This window comes from Nannospalax galili, unplaced genomic scaffold (assembly GCF_000622305.1).
Source record: "Nannospalax galili isolate Female #2095 unplaced genomic scaffold, S.galili_v1.0 scaffold500, whole genome shotgun sequence".
In the NCBI taxonomy this organism is placed as follows: domain Eukaryota; kingdom Metazoa; phylum Chordata; class Mammalia; order Rodentia; family Spalacidae; genus Nannospalax; species Nannospalax galili.
The window spans coordinates 1,287,485-1,308,968 of record NW_008347292.1 but is presented as its reverse complement, the minus strand read 5'-3'; the positions used below and the strand labels follow the sequence as shown (position 1 = coordinate 1,308,968).

At 44.9% G+C, this 21,484-nt stretch overlaps 1 protein-coding gene across 5 annotated transcripts in view; it reads left to right on the top strand.

The window, feature by feature from the left end:
* The window catches only part of Foxn3 (forkhead box N3), a 435,807-nt gene that overhangs the window by 202,663 nt on the left and 211,660 nt on the right, over positions 1-21,484 (top strand). For all 5 annotated transcript variants that reach the window (XM_008843801.3, XM_008843799.3, XM_008843802.3 and 2 more), the window contains exon 3: positions 3,849-4,405. In XM_008843801.3, coding sequence (XP_008842023.1) covers positions 3,863-4,405 — 543 coding nt within the window. In that variant the 5' untranslated portion in view covers positions 3,849-3,862. The remainder of the gene's footprint in view (positions 1-3,848; positions 4,406-21,484) is intronic.

Here is a 21,484-nt window from a genome sequence, read left to right as displayed (position 1 = left end):
TCCGGCCAGGTGAGTCTGCACCCCGCGCCCGGGCCCGCCTGGGGGTTCGGCCGGGGGACCCAGCCTGGGAGAGCGGGGCTCGCGGTGCGGGGCTCGGCCCAGCGAGCGCGGCCCAGGCGGCCCCGGGGGACCCGAGCCCGGGGCGGGGAAGTTGCCCCGGCTGGAGAGTTTCCTGCCTCTCGGCGTGCGTGCTCCTCGGCGGTGCCTCAGTTTCCCCACGGACTCCCGGGAGGAACGGACTTGGGCTGGTCCCCGGAGCGGGGGGGGGGAGGATTCCCCGCTGTTCCGGGTGGGAAAGGAGGTGCCGACCGACTAGACACCCCAAGACGGTGAAGGGCGCCTAACAAAGCTCCCCTCCCCAGCGGAGCTCGCTCGGCACCGGCAGCCAGCGGCTTCCGACACCCCCGAGGCCGGACCTCGCCAACCCCGGGGCTTTGAAACCCTCCTTGGGCTCCGCCTGAGTTGGGGGGCCGGCGGGCCTTTATTGATTTGTTTTTAAGGCTCGCCGCGGTGCGGCCAATAAAAGGTTTATGACATCTGACCGGCAGTGAAGGTATGCGAGCTCCCAATTGCCCTGTCTAAGCGGAGAAGAGCAGTTTTCCTGTTGCCTGGCAACGCCTCTGATTGACGCGGGGTGCAGCCAATCGCCGCTCTCTTTGGTCCCCTTGAAATGTTTTTGACAAGTACAGTAGACGGGAGTGGAGCGCGTGCGTGAGTGCGCGCGCATGGAGGGGGAGGTCCCGGTTCCCCAAACTCCAGACTGCCTAAACCTCCATGGAAGAAGATTTCTCAACTTTTTAAAAGTTCATATTGAACATCTGTTCAGAGCTGGGCCGTAACGGCTTTGTCAGCTATTAGGAGCCGTTCTGATACTAGGGAAGAAAATGAGCCTTTCTGCTCCATTTTCAGCGTTTAAGAAAAATGAAAAGATAAAACAAGAAGTCGAAAACAAAAGGAGGGTGTGTGTGTGTGTGTGTATGTATGTATGTATGTATGTATGTAAGTGTAGGGGACTTAACCAATAACCTAAAAGTTGTAAGGTGGACACTGGAGAATCAGTATTTGCGTAAAAATGTTTGCTTAACTGCAGGCTCGCATGACCCCTCCCTCATTAAAGTAAGAATTAAAAAAAAAAAAAAAGGTTTGGCCAATAATGTAGTTAGGTTATAATAATGGAAAACTCCTTAGCTCTGGTTATGGGAACTGTTTATATTTTGTTTTGTTTTGTTTTAAACCATAGAAGTAAAGCGATCAGGAGCGCTCAGTACTGTTACTATGAAATGCGGGATTTAAAGGGATGCAGTTAATAATTTGGGGAGACAATGATCCCAGGGTCGGAACCCACCCAGACCATTCTCGGCAATGCCATCATCCCCCCCCCCCCAATAGAACCACGTTGCTGACAGCGTTGGTTTAAGACAAAAGAAAGAGCGGAGAATAGCATGTAAGTTCCTTTGGGGAGCTGCTGACAAATAAGCAAATTAAAAAGAAAGAGAGCAGTATGTTGTCATAGCAACAGTGCAATTAAATTACTTCACTGTCAGCCATGATATAATTTTCCTGTTTGGAAGCTCGGGAGACATAAAACTTTCATTTGAGGCTAAAGTTGACTTCACTGCCTGGGCAGTTCTCTTTTGTGTGGATGTGTGCTGGCAGTCGGAACCTTTTCCAGAGGAATCTGAGGAAACTTTGAGACAAGCTGGCCCTGATTCCTTCATAAGGAAGTTGAAAACAGTATCAGGATGGATTCAGTTACATACCCAAACCCGAATATCCAAGCTTATATTTTTCTTTACAGAGTGATTTGCTATATACAGAACCTCCTTATTTGAGGAAGAGATTCCCTTGGATGACGCAGGGCTTGTGAACTGTTTAGGCTGAGCTATGATGCCCTGTTCAGATGTTCTTTATGTAGCCAGGGCATCTTGCAGGCTTCTGGGAGTTGCCCTTTGCACCTCTATCCAGCTGGTGGGAAATTGCTGCAGCACGCTGGCACCTCGCCTGGTTGTTTGCTGCTTGCTGTACATCATGCTTTCTAGAATCCCTTCTGGAACTTCCTGTGCTGAAGCAGTCATTATTTTAGATGCTGTGTTAATGGGTATTTAGAGTTTAGACTGACCATGTCTTTGCCTTTGATGTATTTATTCATCTCTTGGTAGGTTGCTTTATTTCTTCATTGGGACAAAAAAAAATACAAAGGACATTTTTCTTAAACTAAGCTTATTGTTTTAACTCTTCAAACTGAGTGAAAGACTCATTGTCCTCTATCTTTGAGTGCTAGAGTGCTGAGCATGCTCTGGATCTGTAGGAGTATTCTGTTTGTGAACTTGCCATCTCCTTGTATTTTCTCATCAGATACTGTTTTACTGTCTGTTCTAGGTCATTGATAAAAGTGGGGATGCTGGTGGTTTTGGGATAGACTCCTGTTAGAATTTGTGTTGAATTTGTCCTCTTAAAGTTTCCAGTTGCTCTCCCAACTCTTCTTTTTTTTTTTTTTTTTTTTTTTTTTTTTCTTTTTTTTTTTTTTTCTTTTTTTTTTTTTTTCTTTTTTTTTTTTTTTCTTTTTTTTTTTTTTTCTTTTTTTTTTTTTTTCTTTTTTTTTTTTTTTCTTTTTTTTTTTTTTTCTTTTTTTTTTTTTTTCTTTTTTTTTTTTTTTCTTTTTTTTTTTTTTTTTTTTTTTTCTCTTCACTAATTCTGGTTTTAGTAAATAGCTTACTTTCATTCCCATTTATTTGTCTAGCACCTCAGGTCACTTGCTTTTTCTTTCTAGGTACAGTGTCCTTTATTAATTGAATACACTTCCTCAAGTTTCAGTCTACAGACTTCCTTGTCATCCTCATTTAGACTTGTCAAATGTAATTAAAATTGCAATGTTTGCACATGATTTTGTGGGGGGAAAAATCAACTCAGACAACTAAATCAATGACTCCTATGGTCAGAGTTTTAATTCTCAGACCCTTTTGAGGACCTTCTTATGGGACTGACTGAGCTTAATCTAAAAGAATTCTGCCTTGCCTCCTCTTCCCGATCTTTTCTTTCATAAAAAAAGTATCATATGTATTTATTTTGTGTGTGCGTGTACATGTATGTGTTGTGGGTGCATGCTTGCCACGGTGTACATGTTGAAGTCGATAGACAACTTGTGGGAGTTGGTTCTCTCCTCTACCATGTGAGTCTCAGAGTTCAGCCATTAGGCTTGGCAGCAAGCCTTTACCAGCTAAACTGTCTCACTGGCTCTCTTTTCTGTCTTAGACACTGGGTCTCATGTAGCCCAGGTTAGCCTGGAACTCACTATGTAGAACAGCCTGGCCTGGACTCTGAATCCTCCTGCCAGAGTACTGAGATTACAGCTGAGTGAGCCCATTACCTGACTGGCATTTTCTCTGTGAGAAGGATAAACAATGAGACTGATCATACAAAGACACATGAATTATACCTTACACTTAATTTTGTCATGTTTACCATGAATCTTTAAAGAATTTTGCGTGTTATGGATGTATGCCTATACAATGCAGAATCAGAGGCATCAAGAAAGAATTCTCCTCTGAAGAAGCCACTGTGAAATTGCTCATTTTAAAAATAATATATTTTCACATTAAAGCTGCCATATGTATTTTTAGTTTTGTTTTATTTAAGGTCCATCAAGTCAGTAATGGGCTGATTTTTCTTAATAGTGTAACTGTGTCAGGAGAGGGCTTGTGTTGCTGCATATGGGACTTGTGAGGTCCTATCACCATATAGCTGAGACCCACACAGGGATTGAGGGGAGAATTGAGAGGGTCCAAGCTGAGCTAGCTTTCTGTTTCGAGTTTCTCCAGCTCACCGAGTGTCTATACTGTTTTCCCTAGGAGCCTTCACGTAAATGGGTCCAGTCATGCCTGCCAGTAAGAAGCCCGAAAGCTCAGGAATCAGTGTATCCAGTGGACTGAGTCAGTGTTACCGGGGCAGCGGTTTCTCCAAGGCCCTCCAGGAAGACGATGACCTCGACTTCCCTCTGCCTGACATCAGATTAGAAGAGGGGACCATGGAAGATGAAGAGCTGACCAACCTGAACTGGCTGCACGAGAGCAAGAACTTGCTGAAGAGTTTTGGGGAGTCAGTCCTCAGGAGTGTGAGCCCCGTCCAGGACCTGGACGATGACACCCCACCGTCTCCTGCCCACTCAGACATGCCCTACGATGCCAGGCAGAACCCTAACTGCAAGCCCCCCTACTCTTTTAGCTGCCTCATATTTATGGCCATTGAGGAATCTCCAACCAAGCGCCTGCCAGTGAAGGATATTTACAACTGGATCTTAGAACATTTCCCATATTTTGCGAATGCCCCTACTGGGTGGAAAAACTCAGTGAGACATAATTTGTCATTGAACAAGTGTTTTAAGAAAGTGGACAAAGAGAGGAGTCAGGTAAGCCACTTGTATGTTCTGGAACTGAATTTGTTTTAATAATAAAAAATTTCTGCATTAAAAATGAATTTATTGTCACCACACTGACGTAGCAGTTGTAAATGGATTTTATTCTATTTAACACATTGGATAGTTGTAAATAACTTCCTTTTCCTTAAGTATATTGGTAGTGCACTCTTCTTGGTGTTGGGACTTTTGAGGGGTACCTTGATACACTTTTGCATAATCACACAACTGAGCTTTGCAGACCCAATGGGCTCTCAGTCACTTTCCAGTGTCTTCCTGCTGTGTGGATGGACCATTTTGGTTTTAGAGTTCAAGCAAAGATCTATATTGTGTTATGTATTATATCAATTAAACATAAGAGGTATATGTGAGGAAAATTGCCATCAGAGGCTGAAGAAAAAATGATACTTAACGTCTTTCTGAATATTAACTTGTGAAAGGCAACTTCCAGTTATTTAGAATACATGGGTAATAACGAAGCTACCCAAGTATACTCATACCCCAAGACCAACAAGAGACAGGACATGAGTCGCCTGTGACTATGAAATCTGATGTATAGAAGTGTTTTGAATATGAATCATAGGCTCAGGTTAAGGTTCTCCTTAGAGACTAGCATTATAAAAGGTGGGTTTTTTTGTTAAAGTTATTATTGTTTTAATTATGTGTGTTTATGTGTGGGTATGTGCACACGAATGTAGGTGCCTGTGGAGAACAGAAATGTCAAATCCCCAGAGCTGGAGTTAAGGTGGTAGGTAGTGAGCTGCCTGATGTTCACATCTTCTGTAAGAGCAGCAAGTAGCAAGAGCTCTTAACCATGGAGCCCCCAGAGGCTGAGTTTTGACTTTAAAGTTTCGTTTATGCTTCATGGTTGGCTAAAGAAGATAAGTTGGCTTTATTTTTAAGGAATGTGTTCGGTGCACTAGAGATAGGATTGACAGCTGGAAAGCAAGACCAGGATGTAACTTGGCATTCTGGAAGATCTTGTATCCTGAGAAAGCATTCCCTCCACAAGGTTTTCCCGCCACTACTCTCAGGCATTGCTCTGCCTGCTAATGCTGCTGCTTGGCATGGCTGCTGGTCTGCTTTTTCTGTGATCTACTTGCTTCTTTAGTTGAAGTTTGGCAGTCAGGCCACCTTTGCATGGTGACAGTGGCTATGAAGGGTTGGGGTGGTTAATTTCCTTCTGTCCAGAGGTACAGCTCTGTTTTGAGTAGAATCTTGTGAGGAGAACATTGTACTGTCTTTAAGAAGGAAGGGCACAAAGGAGTTAGCAAAGCAGCCATATCGCAGTTTTCCTGATTGGATATGCATGTCTAGAATATTGGTGAGGGGGATGCAGAGTTGGGGAGCAGTGGTGCCTGGGAGGAGGAAGGATGTGACCACCCAAGCACTTCACTCTGCTTACAGATGCTGCTGATGTCAGGAGGGTGCTCCTGTGAATGTTCAGGAAACTTTTCTCTTCTGGCCCCTTACTCTTGCAAAGTGTGCTTCTTCTCACAATAAGGGAGTTGAAGTCCCTTGTTAGTAAAAGCTCGTTTTGCTCAGGTACTCAGTTCTTCTGATTGTCAGGTTGAGCATATGGAGACCAGTCCCCTAACTTGACTCTACTCAGTGCTTTAAGATCATTCTAGAAACCTAAAAACTGCTCTCCTTTAAGGAACCAGGCTGTGGTATTAGACACTTTTGTATAGGTCAGTCCTTGAGACAAGCAATTCTAGGCTTAGAATGTGGAGGAGAAAGTGCTCATCTGGACTCCGGAGCCCATGTCACTGATGAAGCATCGAACCCGGCCTTTAGATCCGTGTAAACCATTCTGCAAGTTGCAGCTTGCCCATGTCTCCATGTTTGACATACTGCTGCTGCACATAAAAGTAATTTAGCAAACACACACTCTGAAATGTTAAATAGGACTAGCTCTGAAGCGTGCGTGAGACTTGCCAGGATTATTTACCCTCCTGCCCTGTGACCAAGTGCTGGATGGTGTGTGTCAGAGCTCACCTGGAGGGTCTCCATCTACCCCTCCCCTTGCCCTGCCCAACACTGGATGCTGGGAGTCACATTTCCCAGGGGTATTGACTGTCAATCTGGGCAAACACAGGTACCTGTTGACAGGGAGTGGTTTGAACGACTTGAGATTGTTAATCTTATGAAATGTTGAGCCCTGGCTTCCTAGCCTAGGCGCTGACCTGCATTGACATGTTTCTGATCAAGTGCCAGTCAGTTTTGTGGCCAGAAGTTTGTTCCCAGCATTTTGCTACTGCTATTAGAACAAAGCTGGGGTTGTGAGTTTTTTCTTCTTCCCTTCTCTTTCCTTGGGTGAGCCTGGGGCTAGCTGGTGACTATTCTGTGAGGCCCAAGTGCCAGGTATGCCAGTACTCCCAGGCCCTAGCCCTGGCTTGTTTACTTGGGGCTTTCTCCTGGCAGATCATTCCTGCTGATATATTACCCAGTGAGAGCCCCTGGGCTCTGCAGGTACACTTGTTTTCTTCCAAGGGAATTTTTCTTGGCAATAGCTCCCATTCTGAAGTTCCACCTCAATACAAATGGCTAAATACACCCAAATGTTTGTGAGAAATACCGGAGTTGAAGGCAGATTGCCTCCACCCCCCCACCCCCCCTTTTTGGTATGTTTTTGGAAAGTAGAGAACACAGTTTTAAGCTTGGCATAGCCGAAAGAACTCAATCCTGTGTGATCCTTGTCCCTGAGGGCTTGCAACACAAGACCCTGCTGGACAATTGTTTGGCTGGGCCCTTGGAGCTGGGACAGGCTAGATTGCATCAGAATCACACACGGCACTTAAAACAATTACCATTTCTCAGGCCCCTCCCTGAGAGTCTGGTTCTGAGATGGCTTGGAAAAAGTTGATGGTTAGTTTCATAGGTGTTTATACTGTTACAGGTGGGACCCCAGCCGGGTGCCTTTCAGGGTTCAGGTTTGGTTGTTCGTTTGTTTTGATGCTGGGTCTCAGGTAGCCCAGGCTGGCTTTGAGCCTGGTGTTTAGCTATGGATAGCTTTGAACCCCTGATCTTCCTGCCTTCACCTCCTTGTGGTAGGATTACAGATAGGCGTTTTTTTTTTTTTTTGCTCTTTGCTGAGATTACATCAAGAACATTATCTCATGATTAGGTTAAGAGAAAATACAGCTTTGCTTTGGTTTTATTTCTTAGTACTTCAAAAGATGGGGCTTTTTTTGTTTTTGTGTTTTGTTTTTTTAAATTTTAATCATGGGCATTCAACTGGCAGAAGTAGAGGGAGTTACTGGTATGAATTCGTATTCCCATCACCCCATGACCCACGTCCCCAGTCAGTGTTTAATGAATACTGCCTGGCTTCATTCAGTCTCTGTTGTTGTGCTAAAGTACTGTGAAACAGATTCTAGATTGTAAGTCATTTTGTTTTAGCATGCTTTAGCATGTGGGAGAGTAAGCCAGTCTGTTACACAGCCACAATGCCAGTCTGTCTGTCTTGTTCTTCCTTGTTCCCTCACCTAACCTCCCAAACTCCCCAAGTGAGCAATTCTAGGCGTCAACTATGTATTCAGATATTGCAGATTGTTTGTGAAATGTTTGAATTAGGACCCCAGCATGACTTCTACATGGTTGCACTTGGATGTGGTATCCCTGCAGTTTTTTAATCTGTTACACTCCTGTCCCTTCCTTCCCCACTGGTTCATACTTTTCCTTGTTAAAAAAGGGTATGGCACTTGGCTTTCAGAATGCTCCCTATTATGCCTGCCTCCTTTGTGACTTCCTTAAACTTGTTTTTCCATCCCCTGGAAGGGAAATAAACTGTAGATCTCGTCTGACTTCCAGGCCCTTTCCCCAGGAATGCTGTGTGTGGAAGGTCTGTGCCCTCCCTCCCCGAAGCCTGATTGACTGGGGGTGCTGCAGTGGAGCCCGAGTTTCCATGGGGTCAGCTCTACCTACTCTGTAACCTTCCCCATCTGCCTTTCATCTCATCGGGTAATCAATGGATGATCTTTGCTCAGATCAATCAAGGTCATGTTTTTAAAGTCTGGGATCGTGTGTTTTTTTTTCCCCCTCCAAGTCTCAGGACTAAGAAAAGCATGTACCAACCTCTCTGGGGACTTGCAAATGAGAAACAAAAATGCAGTTAACTTTTATAGACTAGATTATAATGGAGCAGGTATGTATGTTTCTATTCCCGTGCTTTTTATTTACTTCCTTCTTGCCATTTTAACAAAAAAATATTATTGTTGCCAGAAGGTTTATAAAGGAAACACTGTACAAAAATATGCTTATTATATCCAGGGCTGAGAGCAATTTTGGCTTAGGAAGGTAGGCCCCTGGCTTGGCTGAAGCAGGGCTGGGTTGGAAGCAGGATCCCAGTTCTGGTGTTGGTGACTGATAGGTAGTAGCTGGCTGTCTTGGGACCCCAGTTTTCTTAAGCAGGAGTTGGAAGTGGCCTAGCAGTGTTTAGTGTCTGAGCCTCTGTTGACCCACTGCCTGAATTTATTGGCAGTGTATCAAGCGACGATGAATATTGTGTTTGTCTAGGGAGGGGATTCTGAGATTTTGTTTGCTTAGTTTTTTCCTTCTTTCCTTCCTTCTGATTGAACATGAAGCAAGCAAGCGCTCTACCACTGAGCCATATTCTAATCCAGTTTCTAGATTTCCATCTATGTTACTTTTACTTTTTTTTTTTTTTTTTTTTTTTTTTGCTTTTGTTTTGAGACAGAGTCTCCCTGTAGCCCCTGGAACTCACTAGGTAGACCAGGCTGGCCTCAAACTCACAGCGATCTATTTGCCTGCCTCTGCCTCCTGAGTGCTAGGATTAAAGGTGTGAGCCATCACACCTGGCTAGATTAATTCTTAAGGGAGAAGACAGTGATGTGTAATGCTCTAAACTCTGGAGCTAATCAGAATGCCCTGTCTCCCTATTCTTTTAGCCAGGAGGCCTAAGGAGGGGCAAATGTGATGTTTTCCTTCCTAGAGTTACCTGGGAAAGGGGAGGTGGGGTCCAAAGCTGACCTCGAGGGAGGGGTCTGTCCTCAGTGGCCTCCAAGGCTACTGATCCCTCTCTAGCTGCCTAACAGGAAGCTTTTCATACAAGCATCCTCTGTGGTTCCAAAAACTCACTGCAGATCCCTTGGTTATGTTTCCTGGCTGATCCTACCCATTTGTTCCTTCCAGACACTGCTCCTTCCTTATCCCCCATCAGTTGCAATGAATCAGAGACATCTATCTATGGTCCTTGTCAGCTGAGAATTGTTTATTCACTTTGTTCATTCACTCATTCATTCTGCAAACTTTATAAAGTCCGCAACTTTTTTAAGTCCATAACTAAGTGCTAGAAGGATATAAAATCAAATATATTGTTACTGGGCATTAATGTTCCTTTTTTGTGGGTTGTTAGTCTTGTTAAGAAAAGAATCTGGGACAACAGTTATGCAGCACCACGCCTCATTTTTTTTTTTTTTTCAATTATGTGTATGAGTGTATTGCCTGCATGTGTGTAAGTGTACTCATGTCATGCAATGCCCAAGGAGGTTGGAAGAGGGCATCAGATCTCTGGAACTGGAGTTACGGACAGCTGTCAGCCACCATGTGGGTGCTTGAAATCAGGCGCATGCCTTTAGTCCCAGCACTCCAGAGGCAGAGGCAGGCGGATCTTTGTGAGTTTAAGGCCAGCCTGGTCTACATAGTAAGTTCCAGGACAGCTGGGGCTACAAGGAGACTCTGTCTCTCTTGAGAGACTGCCTAGAAATAATGTCATTTCTTTTCATATTTCTTTAAAAAGAATTTTGAAGCAGGGTGTAGGGGTGCAAACCTTTAATCCCAGCACTTGGGAGGCAGAGGCAAGTGGGTCTCTGAGTTCAAGGCCAGCCTGGTCTACAGAGTGAGCTCCAGGTCAATTGGGGCTACAGGGAGAAAAAAAAAAAAAAAAAAAAAAAAAAAAAGAAAAGAATTTAACCACTGGGAGATGTAGCTCAGTGGTAGAGAGCTTTACCAGTATGCATGAGGTCCTAGGTTCAATCCCTGGAAGGGGCAGGGGATGGGTGATTAAAAACCAACTCAGAAGTACTGGCTAGGACTGTTTCATTAGAGTCTGAGAGAAAAACCACAAGGCAGACAAACAGTATCTCCTGACAGCTGCTGAGAGGCGGGAGATGAATGAGAGGAAAAGTGAGTGATAACACCTTTTGAAATCAGGCAGCAGAGGAGGTTGGCCAGCAGCTGCCTGGGGAAGAGGGACAGTCCTTCAGAGAAAGAGAAAGTCCAGAGTGTCAGGGCAAGCATGCTTAGGATGGTATCCAAATTAGTCTTCCCATCACCTTAGCTTGTCTTCAGGTGAATCAGCTTTCCTAAGGCATGGTGTCCTGACCTGGGTGATTGATGGGCCCAATTGGACTAACTCTTAAGCAGGGTACAAAAATATGTAATGTTGTAACTTGGGGGGCAGCTCAGAATGTCTTGTCTCTACCACAGGCCCAAGGTAGAACTCAGATTTCATTCTTTTGACCTGGAGGAAGTAACTTTCCCTTAATGGGACCTCCCAAAGACCTGAAACCTCTACCTTTTCATTCAGGTGATATTTTAAATCCTAAATTGCCAGGGAATGGGAAGGTGGGATCCAGAGCTGATTATGAGGGAGGGGACCATCCTTAATGGCCTCCAAGCCTGCCAATGCCTGTCTAGTGGCCTCCTAACATGGTGACCACTGCTAATAGGGGTCCCAGGAGCTCTACCCACAGAGTATTCTAGCTAGTGCAGCCTCTCCAGGAATGCCCTTTCCCCCAGTGCTTTCATCTCCCTTTTACTATCTTTGAGCTGCCTCTCTTCAGTGCCTCTCTGACCCTGAATGGATGCATGGTTCTGCAGTTCCTCCAGTGTCCCCCCGGAAGATCCTGGTGTCCTCAGTTGTCCATGGTGAAGGTCTGGGGAAGACCTCTGAGAAACTTGCTTCTTCTAGACTAAGGACTCCGTTAGTGTATCTGTTAGCATCGCTGACCCAATGGTAGAGAACCAAGGCATTCTCAATGTGAAGGTTTTGTGGTGCCCAAGGCTGCGAGATGCCTCTTCCTCAGCTCACTGCCTGGCTGTCCAGCCAACAGATTGCTTCTTTGAACATTCCCTGTTGAGCTAAAGAGGCTTTGGGATTTCCCTTTGAAATCACTTTAACTGCAGGATAATTCTCAGCAGTAAATAACAGGAGGGTTAGCACACTGACCTGGAAGGCCTGGGGTTTGTGTCTTTCACAAGAAGTGATGAATGCTGGATTAATTCACTTTTTTAAAAAAAATTTTGTGTGCTGCTAGAAATGGAGCCTAAGGGCCTTGCCCATGCCGTGTACTCGCTTTGCCACTGAGCCACACCCAGAGCTTAGTCTTTGCTCTCTCTCGAAGCCTGGCTCATCTAAATGCTCTTAAGCTCTGACAAGAAGATACAAAGTTGTTCTAGGTAATTGGTGCACACTTAGAATCCTGACACCTGGGAGGATCAGCCTCTGGTACATAATGAGTTTGAACTTATATCCTGGGCTATATAAGACCCTCTCTCAAAAAAGTGGCATGTGTGCTACTACTTTAATGTTATTTTGATGCTACTTTGTACAGTATGGAGGCCCTTTGTGGACAGAATTTGATTTTGCCACTTTTATTTACAACTTTTTTCAGTGACTATTATCTTGACTAGATAGCCCTTTAAAGATTTACCCCTTGGCCATATTTCCTTCCACAGTGGCCTGTTTCAGACTGTGAGCAGTTGTTCAAGTTGTTCCTTGCACTTCCTTCATGCTAATAGATCGTCAGTTTCCTGTTGCTGGTCACTTCCGGACTTTGAGGGTCTTTTTAGCTGCTTGTTTTTTTAGAAGATTTATTGATTTTAGTTAGTGCTTGCTTGTAGGTATATAAGTGTTCCGTGTGAGTGTCCACAGAGGCCAGCAGAGGGTGTTGGAACTCCTGAAAGTGGAGTTACAGACAGTGGAAGCTACCGTGTGGGTGCTGGGAACAGAACCTGGGTCCTCTGCAAGAGCAGCCCGTGCTCCTAACCATCTCTCCAGACCTCTTATTAGCTTCTTCAGGAGAATTATTTGGTGGTGGCGAAAGTCAGAGTAAAAAGTGAGGTTTAATTCTTGCTGTAGGAGCTAACATTCCAAAGAAAAAATGCAACAATAACAAAGCATCAGCCACCATGAGCCCTGGAAGCATGCTGAACTAATGAGTGATTGGAGTAAAGACAGTCTGGAGGCCTTCCTTCCCTAGGTGAGGCCTTAGGAGCTGAGAGAACACGGCAGTGGGCATGTTAGTGTTCTGTGTAGAAGGACTTAAGTTGTTGAATAAGTGGTTAACAGCATTCTTTGAGTTCCCATATGATAAGAACAGGTAAGTCAGAATGAGGCAAATACTAGTGATTTAAACAATCTAGCCTGTCACAGGGGTGAGTCTTTCTGCTTTGTTATTTTTAGTACATTGCTGGTTTCTGTTCTTCAAGTCTTTTCATGGTCCAAGGTGACATTAGCTAGCATGCTCTCACTTTAGAAAAAGAAAGGAATGAATATGCAGGAAAGACAGTGGGAGATCCTGACGGTTTAGCAGTTTTAAGGGCTTTTTTCCCAGAAACAGAACCTGGCTTTTATCTCATTGGTTATACTCTGCTCACATGCTCTCTTTTAGCTACGAAGAAGGCTGGGAAATGTAGTTTTGTTAGTTGAGCCCATTGTGACCCCAAATGTTGGTTTTTATTAAGCCATATGGGCTCTTTTCTGCCACAAAGGTTTAGTTAGATGTTTAGACACAAGAGATGTGTTAGGACAGTGTCAGAGAAAAGGAAGGAGATCGATGGTGCCTGGAAGGTCCTGTAGCTAACACTGGGGACCTGTTGGAAGAGTGTGGGTGCCAGAATTTTAAATTGCCTTAGTAACTTAAGGTAGAGATGCCAACGTACTCTTTTTTTTTTTTTTTTTTTTTTTTAAAAAAACAGTCCAGTTAACCAGAGTTTTGCTTCAAGATATTCAGGTTAAATTGCATTCATTATCTTCAGAAGCAATAGCTTGATAGAGGTGGAGATGTAGTGTGTGTCAGGTATGATAAGAAGAAAAGCAAGGAAGTGTATATGGTTGAAGATAGAGTTGTGTCTAAAGTCACTCTTTTAATAATAACTTGATGGTGTGCTCTGTAAGATTACAGGCAGTTCTAAGAACAGAGCGAAGTCTTTGATTTGGAGTGTTGTGTGCCCACTTGGGCTTGTTTGAGTACCTGCACCTTGAACTCAGCAGGAGGCAGTAAATACAGGCAGAGCCCTGGCTGCTCTTACTTCTTTTCCTTTGGAGCTCATAGAATATGTGGGGTCTTCTCTAGTCCCTGGGGGCTGGAGTCCAGTCTTCCACTCCACTCACTGGAGCTCTTTGAAATGTCTCTTGGAAGGCTGTGGCTGTCCAACACAGGGACAGGACCTTTAAGTGATTCAGCTAATGACATTAGATCGAAGGCACTCAGGCAGCAGAACCTTTGTATGTGCTGTTTTTAGAAAGAAAGGCCATGTCACATGAGTACTGACTCCAGGCAGCCTGGCATAGAGCCAAGGGCATAGAGCCCCCTAAACACTGCTCAGGTGTACCTTGTAGAATGCTGAGTGCTTTTGAATCTTCTGTAGATGCCATCGTGCAAGGCGATAGGTAGGTGTTTGCAGCCCTGCATCTGAGACCTTGCAGAGAACACTTAGTTTGTAAAGTGAAAATTAGACTGTGTATTTGCAAAGAAAAATAGCGTTCATTCATGTTCGTTTCATTCATGCTGTACCTGCTATGGACTGCCAGACACTGTGACAACAGCTAACTAATTGGATGATCTACTAGACTGTCCATAGTATGAGGTTGGGTGATGAGGAAGCACATGTTAAACGGTGTTCCCATTGCATGGGTGAGACAGGTTATTTGTCAGGTATTGATGCATGTGATGAAAAAAATTAGAAACTATAATGTAGTAGATGTATCAGGCAGGCAGATCCAAGACTTTGCAGGACTATGGATCCCTTGGGTGGCAACAGGGTAAGGCCATGCAAAGGCCTTGATATAGTAACAGCTCAAAGTGTCCAAAACAAAGAAGGCCTTCAGGAGGCATATTGGAAATGGGAGATGATGTTTAAAGAGGGTGGAGGGGAAAATATCTTTTTGAGGCTTGTTTCAGTGGTGACAGCTATTCTGGCTTGCTTGAAGATGAGAAGTTGTAGATGTAGGTATATGGGCAAATCTGGGTTGGGAGGTAGGGTGGGAATTAGAGTGAAAATTCTCTTTGACCATGTTCAGTTTGAGATAAGTTTTTGAGTATCTAAATAGAGCTATCAGGTAGAAATTTGATGTGTGAGTTTCAAGCTCAGTGGAGAAGTTGGGGTAGGGCTGGTGCATGGGTAGTAGGAATGAGAATTTCTCTATTACCTCACAGAAAAGAGGTGAAGGCAGACCTCTTTCAGTTCTTTGCTTTTTTTATAATGAGGACACAACTTGTAAATGTGTTTGGAGAAGTTCCATATCCCTGATATGGTGAGAAAAATGCACTCGAATACACATCCATTTAGTATCCCATTTAGCAAAGTCCCCTACCCAAGACTTCTGAGTTTCCTGCCATCTGGTTCCTGGCCAGAGAGAGGATTTTTCTTGTATATGTGTCTCCATAGTAACGAGTTTGCAGTTGATATGGAAAGTAAGCAGTTGCCTTAGCAACAGAGTTACTGATGTGGTGGCTCCCTTGCTTTCCTGGAGAGGATAAGCTGACCAAACTAGTTCAGATGCATCATGGAGGGTTACACAGGCTGGTCCTATTGGTGTAAAACCAGCCCAGCTTTAAAGAGAGATCGAAGCCCTTCTCCCTTCAAGAGGAAGAGCTTTTAGCCATAATAAATCAGACAGAAGTAGTTGCTGTCAGTTGAAATAGATTATAAGAGGGATCTCCTGGAGGAATGACTTTAGTTTGCTTTGACAGAGAATGCAGTAGTAGATATATTTGTTTGCAAGAAGAAACTCACCCTGGTTGACTTAAGTAAAAGAATATTTATTCCAGGGATATAACAATCAGTCCAGCAGATCAGAGTCCAAATGTGATACAACATACCTCAGATCTGGGTGACTGGAACTGTTCCTGTCTTCCTGTAGCCACGTGGATGCTCAGCTCTGCCCTGCCTGCTTCTGGGGCTGTAGTCTAGCCCCCCAAGCCATGTTCCTGGCTTCCTCCATGTGGCTGGCAATCTCTCCCTCCTCCCATGCATGGCTTGCTGAACTGGCTTGTGGTGGCAACCCCTGTGATATGCAGCCCAGCCCCAATGTCCAGCAAGTGGGCACCTCACCTTTGTGAGGTGTTTGTCCTTATTCCAGACACTGAGACGCGTTCTCTCGGGTCAGGTGTTCAGCCCTGGGCAGAATGGGGAGATCTGAGGATCCAAGATGGCTATTGGGACCACCTCTGGGGCTCTGCAGAGAGGCTTGGCCTGGAAGACCTCTGTGACAAAATATTTCTGTGTCTGTTCTTCTGAAACCATTTTATTACTGAAAGTGAAAATACCCAGAAGTTTGGCATGATGGTACACACCTGTGATCCCATTCCTGAACTTAGGAGCCTAAGGCAGAAAGATGTTGAGTTCAGGGTCAGCTTGGGCTACAGGGTGAGAACCTTTGTCCAAAACCAACAACCAGGCAGCATCAGAATAGGCACTTTTTAGGAGTGAGGGCTCTGGGCTGTTACAGGCGATGGGGAATTAACTGGGGACCTTTAGAACTGTCCCAAGCTCCCCTCCTATTCTTTACCACATTGTCATTGTTAGTTTTGTCAGTGAGCAAGAGGTCTTAATGGGGAACTCTGTAGATCAGGTTGACCTGTGGGCATGTCTGTGGGGGGTTATCTTGATTACATTGAGGTGGGAAGACTCATCCACTTTGGGCTCGGGGTCCTGGAGGGGATGAAAAGGGGAAAGCTAGCTGAGCCCTGAGTGTGCATCCATTCTCTCTCTGCTCCTGACTGTGGATGTGACCAGCCATTTCAAGTTCCTGCCACTTAACTCCCTTGCCAGGTGGACTGTAACCTGGGACTGTAAGCTCAGTTAAACCCTTTCTTCCCTAATTGCTTGTGTCAGGGTATTTTATCACAGCAACTGGAAAGGAAACTAAGACATGGACCCATGGTACCTTCACTTTTCCTCACTCATTTCCATAGATGGGGTGGTGGCCTCAAACAAGCACAGCTTTCTTTGGTGTCTACTCCTTCCTGCCAGCTGCCCTCAAATGGCCTATAATCACGGGGTTGAGTGCCTCCGAGAAATTAGGAACTTGAGGCCTCTGATCTAGGCAGGAAAAATGCCATCTAACACATATCCTAATTTTCATGATCAAGAGATTGAGCAATAACCTTGCTGACCAGCCCCATCATCATGCTGATGTTTTCAAAATGGGGGGCGGGGGGGGCGGAACAGGGGAAGGATGTGATTATCTTATGCTAGGGACTGGAGATGCAAAAAGCTCAGAAAACTCTGGTGGAGGAAAAAGGGTAAAAAATAAAATAGACCAAGGAGGCTACAAAGTGACAGTGGGTGATTTTTCAAGGGATTGGCCAATGGCCAGGGCTCTTTCATAGGTTGGGACTCCAGAGGAGCAAATGGTCTGTCGGGGATAGCAGATCCATGGGAGGGTCCCTGGGAAAAGAAAACTACATTAGCTGCTGTCTTCTGAGACTAAGGATGGGAAATGCATTTGTGTTTTGGCTCCCGACACCAGTATGAAGCCTGGTAGAATGGTAGGTCCTCATGGTATATCTTGTGACCTGATGGACAAGGCATAGCAGTTAATTCAGGCATTTTATAACAGACACGTTGAGATTTTTGAAACAGTTGAAGATTGACATACATATATATGGGTGGAGGGCTCTGGGAGTTGCTTCCCTTGCAGTGAACACCGCTTCCTCATTTTTTGTATGGTTTCCCCCTGATCTTGCGGGTCTGTCCAGATGACTGCCTCTTGTCATTTTTGATGACCACCAGACACCTTCCTTCCTGATGCTGCCATCGCTGCCACCCTTGCCAGCAATAGCGCAAGGAGAGAGGAAACCCGAGGCCCAGTCCTGCATGTGTCCACATAAGAGCATCTTGTAGTTGGGAGAAAGGTAGTTCAAGTGATGCCGTGGAGGCTTGGCCTCTTCCCTATGCCAGTTTATTAGTGTGGCTGATGGCAGTAGTCTGCCCCTGTTGTTATCGAAGTGGAGCACAGCAGATGTTTCTTTGCTGATGATGCTCCTTATAAGGCTTTGATGGAGTTCTCCTGGGATCCTAGAGGATGGTGTTGGTCAGACTCTTCACATAGAGTGAAACTAGTTGCTAAAATCCTGTACAGTTGAGGCTGGATCAGCTCTCTTATCTCAGTCTGCTCTATAATCTCCTACTGCTTCTCCCATTTTTCAAGGACTCTGATTAATTGAAAATGGACATGACCTTGTGATATTTGTATGTAATTCGTTTTCCTTTGTAAGTCTGTTCGTGGAGTTGCTGAATATACTCTGTTTTTATATGTGATTTATCATTTCTGCTTGTGACCTCTAAAACTATGCTCAAACCTGTCCAATCTTTGTTTCATTAATTATACAGAATGTCCTTGAATGTTAGTCTTTGCCTGAGTCTATATATGGTCTTGCACCACCTGCAAATTAGTATATAGCTATTGGTGAAGTCCACACAGGTCGTTCTAGTGAGCAGAGGGCTGGGTCTTGTTTGCTGCTCCGATAGTATGTGGAGAATTCTCAAGTTTCTCTAAAGGAATGACGAGGATGACCCAAGGACTCTTGGGAGATTTCTTTTCAGTATCTGTTTTGATGAAGTCTATGTTCATTAGTTTTTGGTCTCTGACTTATTCTGAAGGTTTCCCTTCATCCTTAGAGATCTGTTTGAGGGACAATTCTTTCTCAGAAATTGCAGTGTTCTTAAGTAACAGAGCACTGGTACCACTCCTGAGCGCTTGAACTTCTCAGAACTCATTGATTCATTCAGCTAGTGTGGATTTGATGCTTCCAAACAGGCTTGAAATGGGCACTGGGAAGGATGCTGAGGGCACAGTCCCTACCAAGGAGCTTTCAGCCTGTGGGAGAGGTGAGCTTATGAAGAAGTGATTATGTAATGTGGCATGAACCATTGATACATGGGCAGTGCTACAGGTGGGCTGAAGTGGGGGTGCCTGCCTTTTGTTTTTTTGTGCAGATTACCCATAGGGACAATGTAAGTGATGGATAGAACATTGACATAGGTATTAGGAGATTGGGGTTCTGGAGTTGACTTGGTCCGGGATCAGCTGTAACCTTGGGCAAGTCCCTATCCCTCTCTGAAGCAGAGAAAACGCCATTCAGTTTAGCAGTCTGTGGGCCCACAGTATTGTTTACTTTGTGTTTATTTAATAATTGTTTGTGAGATGAGTTGGCCTACATCCCATGTTCCTGAACTACCTGCCCCAGAGGACTCTTACTGTCCTGGCTCTGTGCTTTGGACGAACACCTGGAATGAGCGCCAGCTGTGGACTCTGATCAGCATCAGATAACCAGTGTCGCATAGAGTGTTGGGAACATTACACAACAGTGTTGGTTATCAGTGTTTGTGTTTCTGAAAGGATTGGGGGAGTAGCTGGCGTTAAGTCCTGACTGTGCAGTATTAACTCTGCAGAAGACCTTTTGGTACAGGAACAGTGTTACTTGGCTGTGTGTGACCTTCCAAGGCCTCTCCCTGGAGGACATCCCAGCTGGGGAGTCACTAGCTGTGCTTCATTCAGCAAGATCCTCATGTCCTTGGGGCCTGCTGGGTCTTTCATTATCTGTACCTCACTCACAGTCAGCAGGTGGGAGCCAGCTCTTATGAATACACATTGTGTCTCATAGGACCCCTGGTTTAGATAAAGGCAGTAGTATCCTTAGGCATCTTATTTGTGCCCCAGTGGAATGGAATTCTGGGGCCGAGTATAGACACATAGGTCCCCATAGTGCACACACACCTGGCCTGATGTTATAACAGGTACATCCACCATGGGTTGGTTCTCTCCTCCTATCCGCCCCCCGCCCCCAATCACAAAGCTCTAAGAGACTCCCAGTGACTTCCTGCCTTAGACAGGTAGTACCTCTGGGCTGTCTTTTCCTTTTGCCTCTTGGTAGCTATCACTCTGTCTTCTCTGCCTCTGTAGACAAACTTACTGATTTTGCAGGTGTGGTTGATTATCAGATGACTTTCTTGTTACCCAGGGTTGAGTTTTATGAAGGAATCCTTGCTGACCCCCACCCCCCCCACCCCATGTAAAATGTTTGGTTCATATGCTTTGTGCCTTTTGTTTACCTTGGTGCTGAGGGGTGGAGGTTTGTTGGAGAGCTCCAAAAATAACCAGGTCAACGGCAGATTGAGGGTGACACTTACCTTCAGCATTTTGGAGACAGGCATGAAGGCTTGCAAATCTCACATTCAGACCTGGCAATTTAGGCACATTATCTCATTGCTGGATTTCCCAGGGTCCCTGTATGTATTTATTTAGAATAAAAACTTGGGTTTTTATTAGTTCCAACCCCTGCTTTATTTTTTGTTTTGTCTTGTCTTGTCTTGTCTTGTTTTGTTTTGTTTTGTTTTGTTTTGTGTTGAGACAGGGTTTCCCTTTAGCCACAACTGGCCTGGAACTCACTATGTAGACCAGGCTGGCCACCATCTCACAAAGGTCTGCCTGCCTCTCCTTCCAAGTGCTGGGATTAAAGGTATGCATCAACAAGCCTGACTCTTGTATTTATTTTGTGAAAGGGTTTCTCATTTTTTTTCTGTTAGGGGAAGAAGGAAGGGGAAATAGTTAAACTTTCAACTGATTTACAGATTTTAGGAGTGATTGTATTTTAAAAGCTCATGAAAATTACCTTGCCCAAGCCCACCAAATTCCTGGGAGGGCACCCTTCTTCTCTCGAAATTTCTCATTTACCACGCCCTGTGCTGCTTCTGGGCTTAGTTTGACTTGTGTGGTTCTCAAGTGCTGAGTGTCCACCTTGCAAGCCCACCTGCTTCCCCCACTGGCCTGTCTCTGGTGTCCCTCCCTAGGTCAGTGCACTGAACCCACTGGGTGGTTCATACTCCCTAGCTACCTGCTTACGCCAGCACCCAGGAGAGCAGTCACAGTCTAGCAGCTCTAAAGGGGTATATTCAGTAAAGGTATCATGGAGTCAGGGCAGCTCTGGTTTGTGGAGAATCATCTTTCACAGAAGATCCGTTGGGTGGGTATGTAAAGTCACGAGATCTGGCTTACACAGCTGTGAAAGCCAGAGCCAGATGAACCCTTGGTACGGAGTGGAGGGCTGGCAGATCCCATTGGAGTTATGGATGTATTGGCTACTTTGTTCTTGATGACATAATGTTTGCATGATCTCAGTTTTACTAAGCGTCTGAAGGCACTTTTGTGGAGTGTAATAGCTTGTATTTCTGAGAAGCAGTTGTGCTCTGAACCCCGGGCTGCTCAGGGAGAGGGACTCACAGGGAGAGGGACTCATGCCTGTCCTTGAGAGTCAAGGCCCTGTGGGCATTGGCAGTGGGAAGCTAGGTGGCTTCCTGGGTTCTGCATGATTCCTTTCTTTAAATCATGGAGATTGGCCCTAAGAGACCTAATGTAAATAAATAAATAGAGTTTCCTGCCCACCAGGTCTTTGGAATGTGGCAGGTTAGATCTAGATCTTTTGTTTACCTTAGGGCTGGAGAGAGAACTTTCTGGAAGTAATGCCCACTTCAGCTTATCTGTTCCAGAAGCTTTGATGTTCTTTCTTCAGTGTTTTTCTTTCCTAAGTAGTAAGTATAGGAGGCACTGTTGAGAGAAGTTGGACCATGGAAATCTGGATCCCCCCTCCCCCTTTGGCGGGCTGACTCCCATCTGTACCCCTTACAGAATTGTGTGGATGCTCAGGACTCAGGCAGGTTTCTGGAGATTGTGGTTGCAGGAGCTAATTCAATTACTCTGGTGCTTCGACCAATTTTTTTTTTTTAATTTTATTTAATGCCTGCTATTTTATTTTACTAGCCTCCCCCCCATAAAGGCATTCAATAATAAGAATTCTCCAATATCCAGTACAAAATGGTACT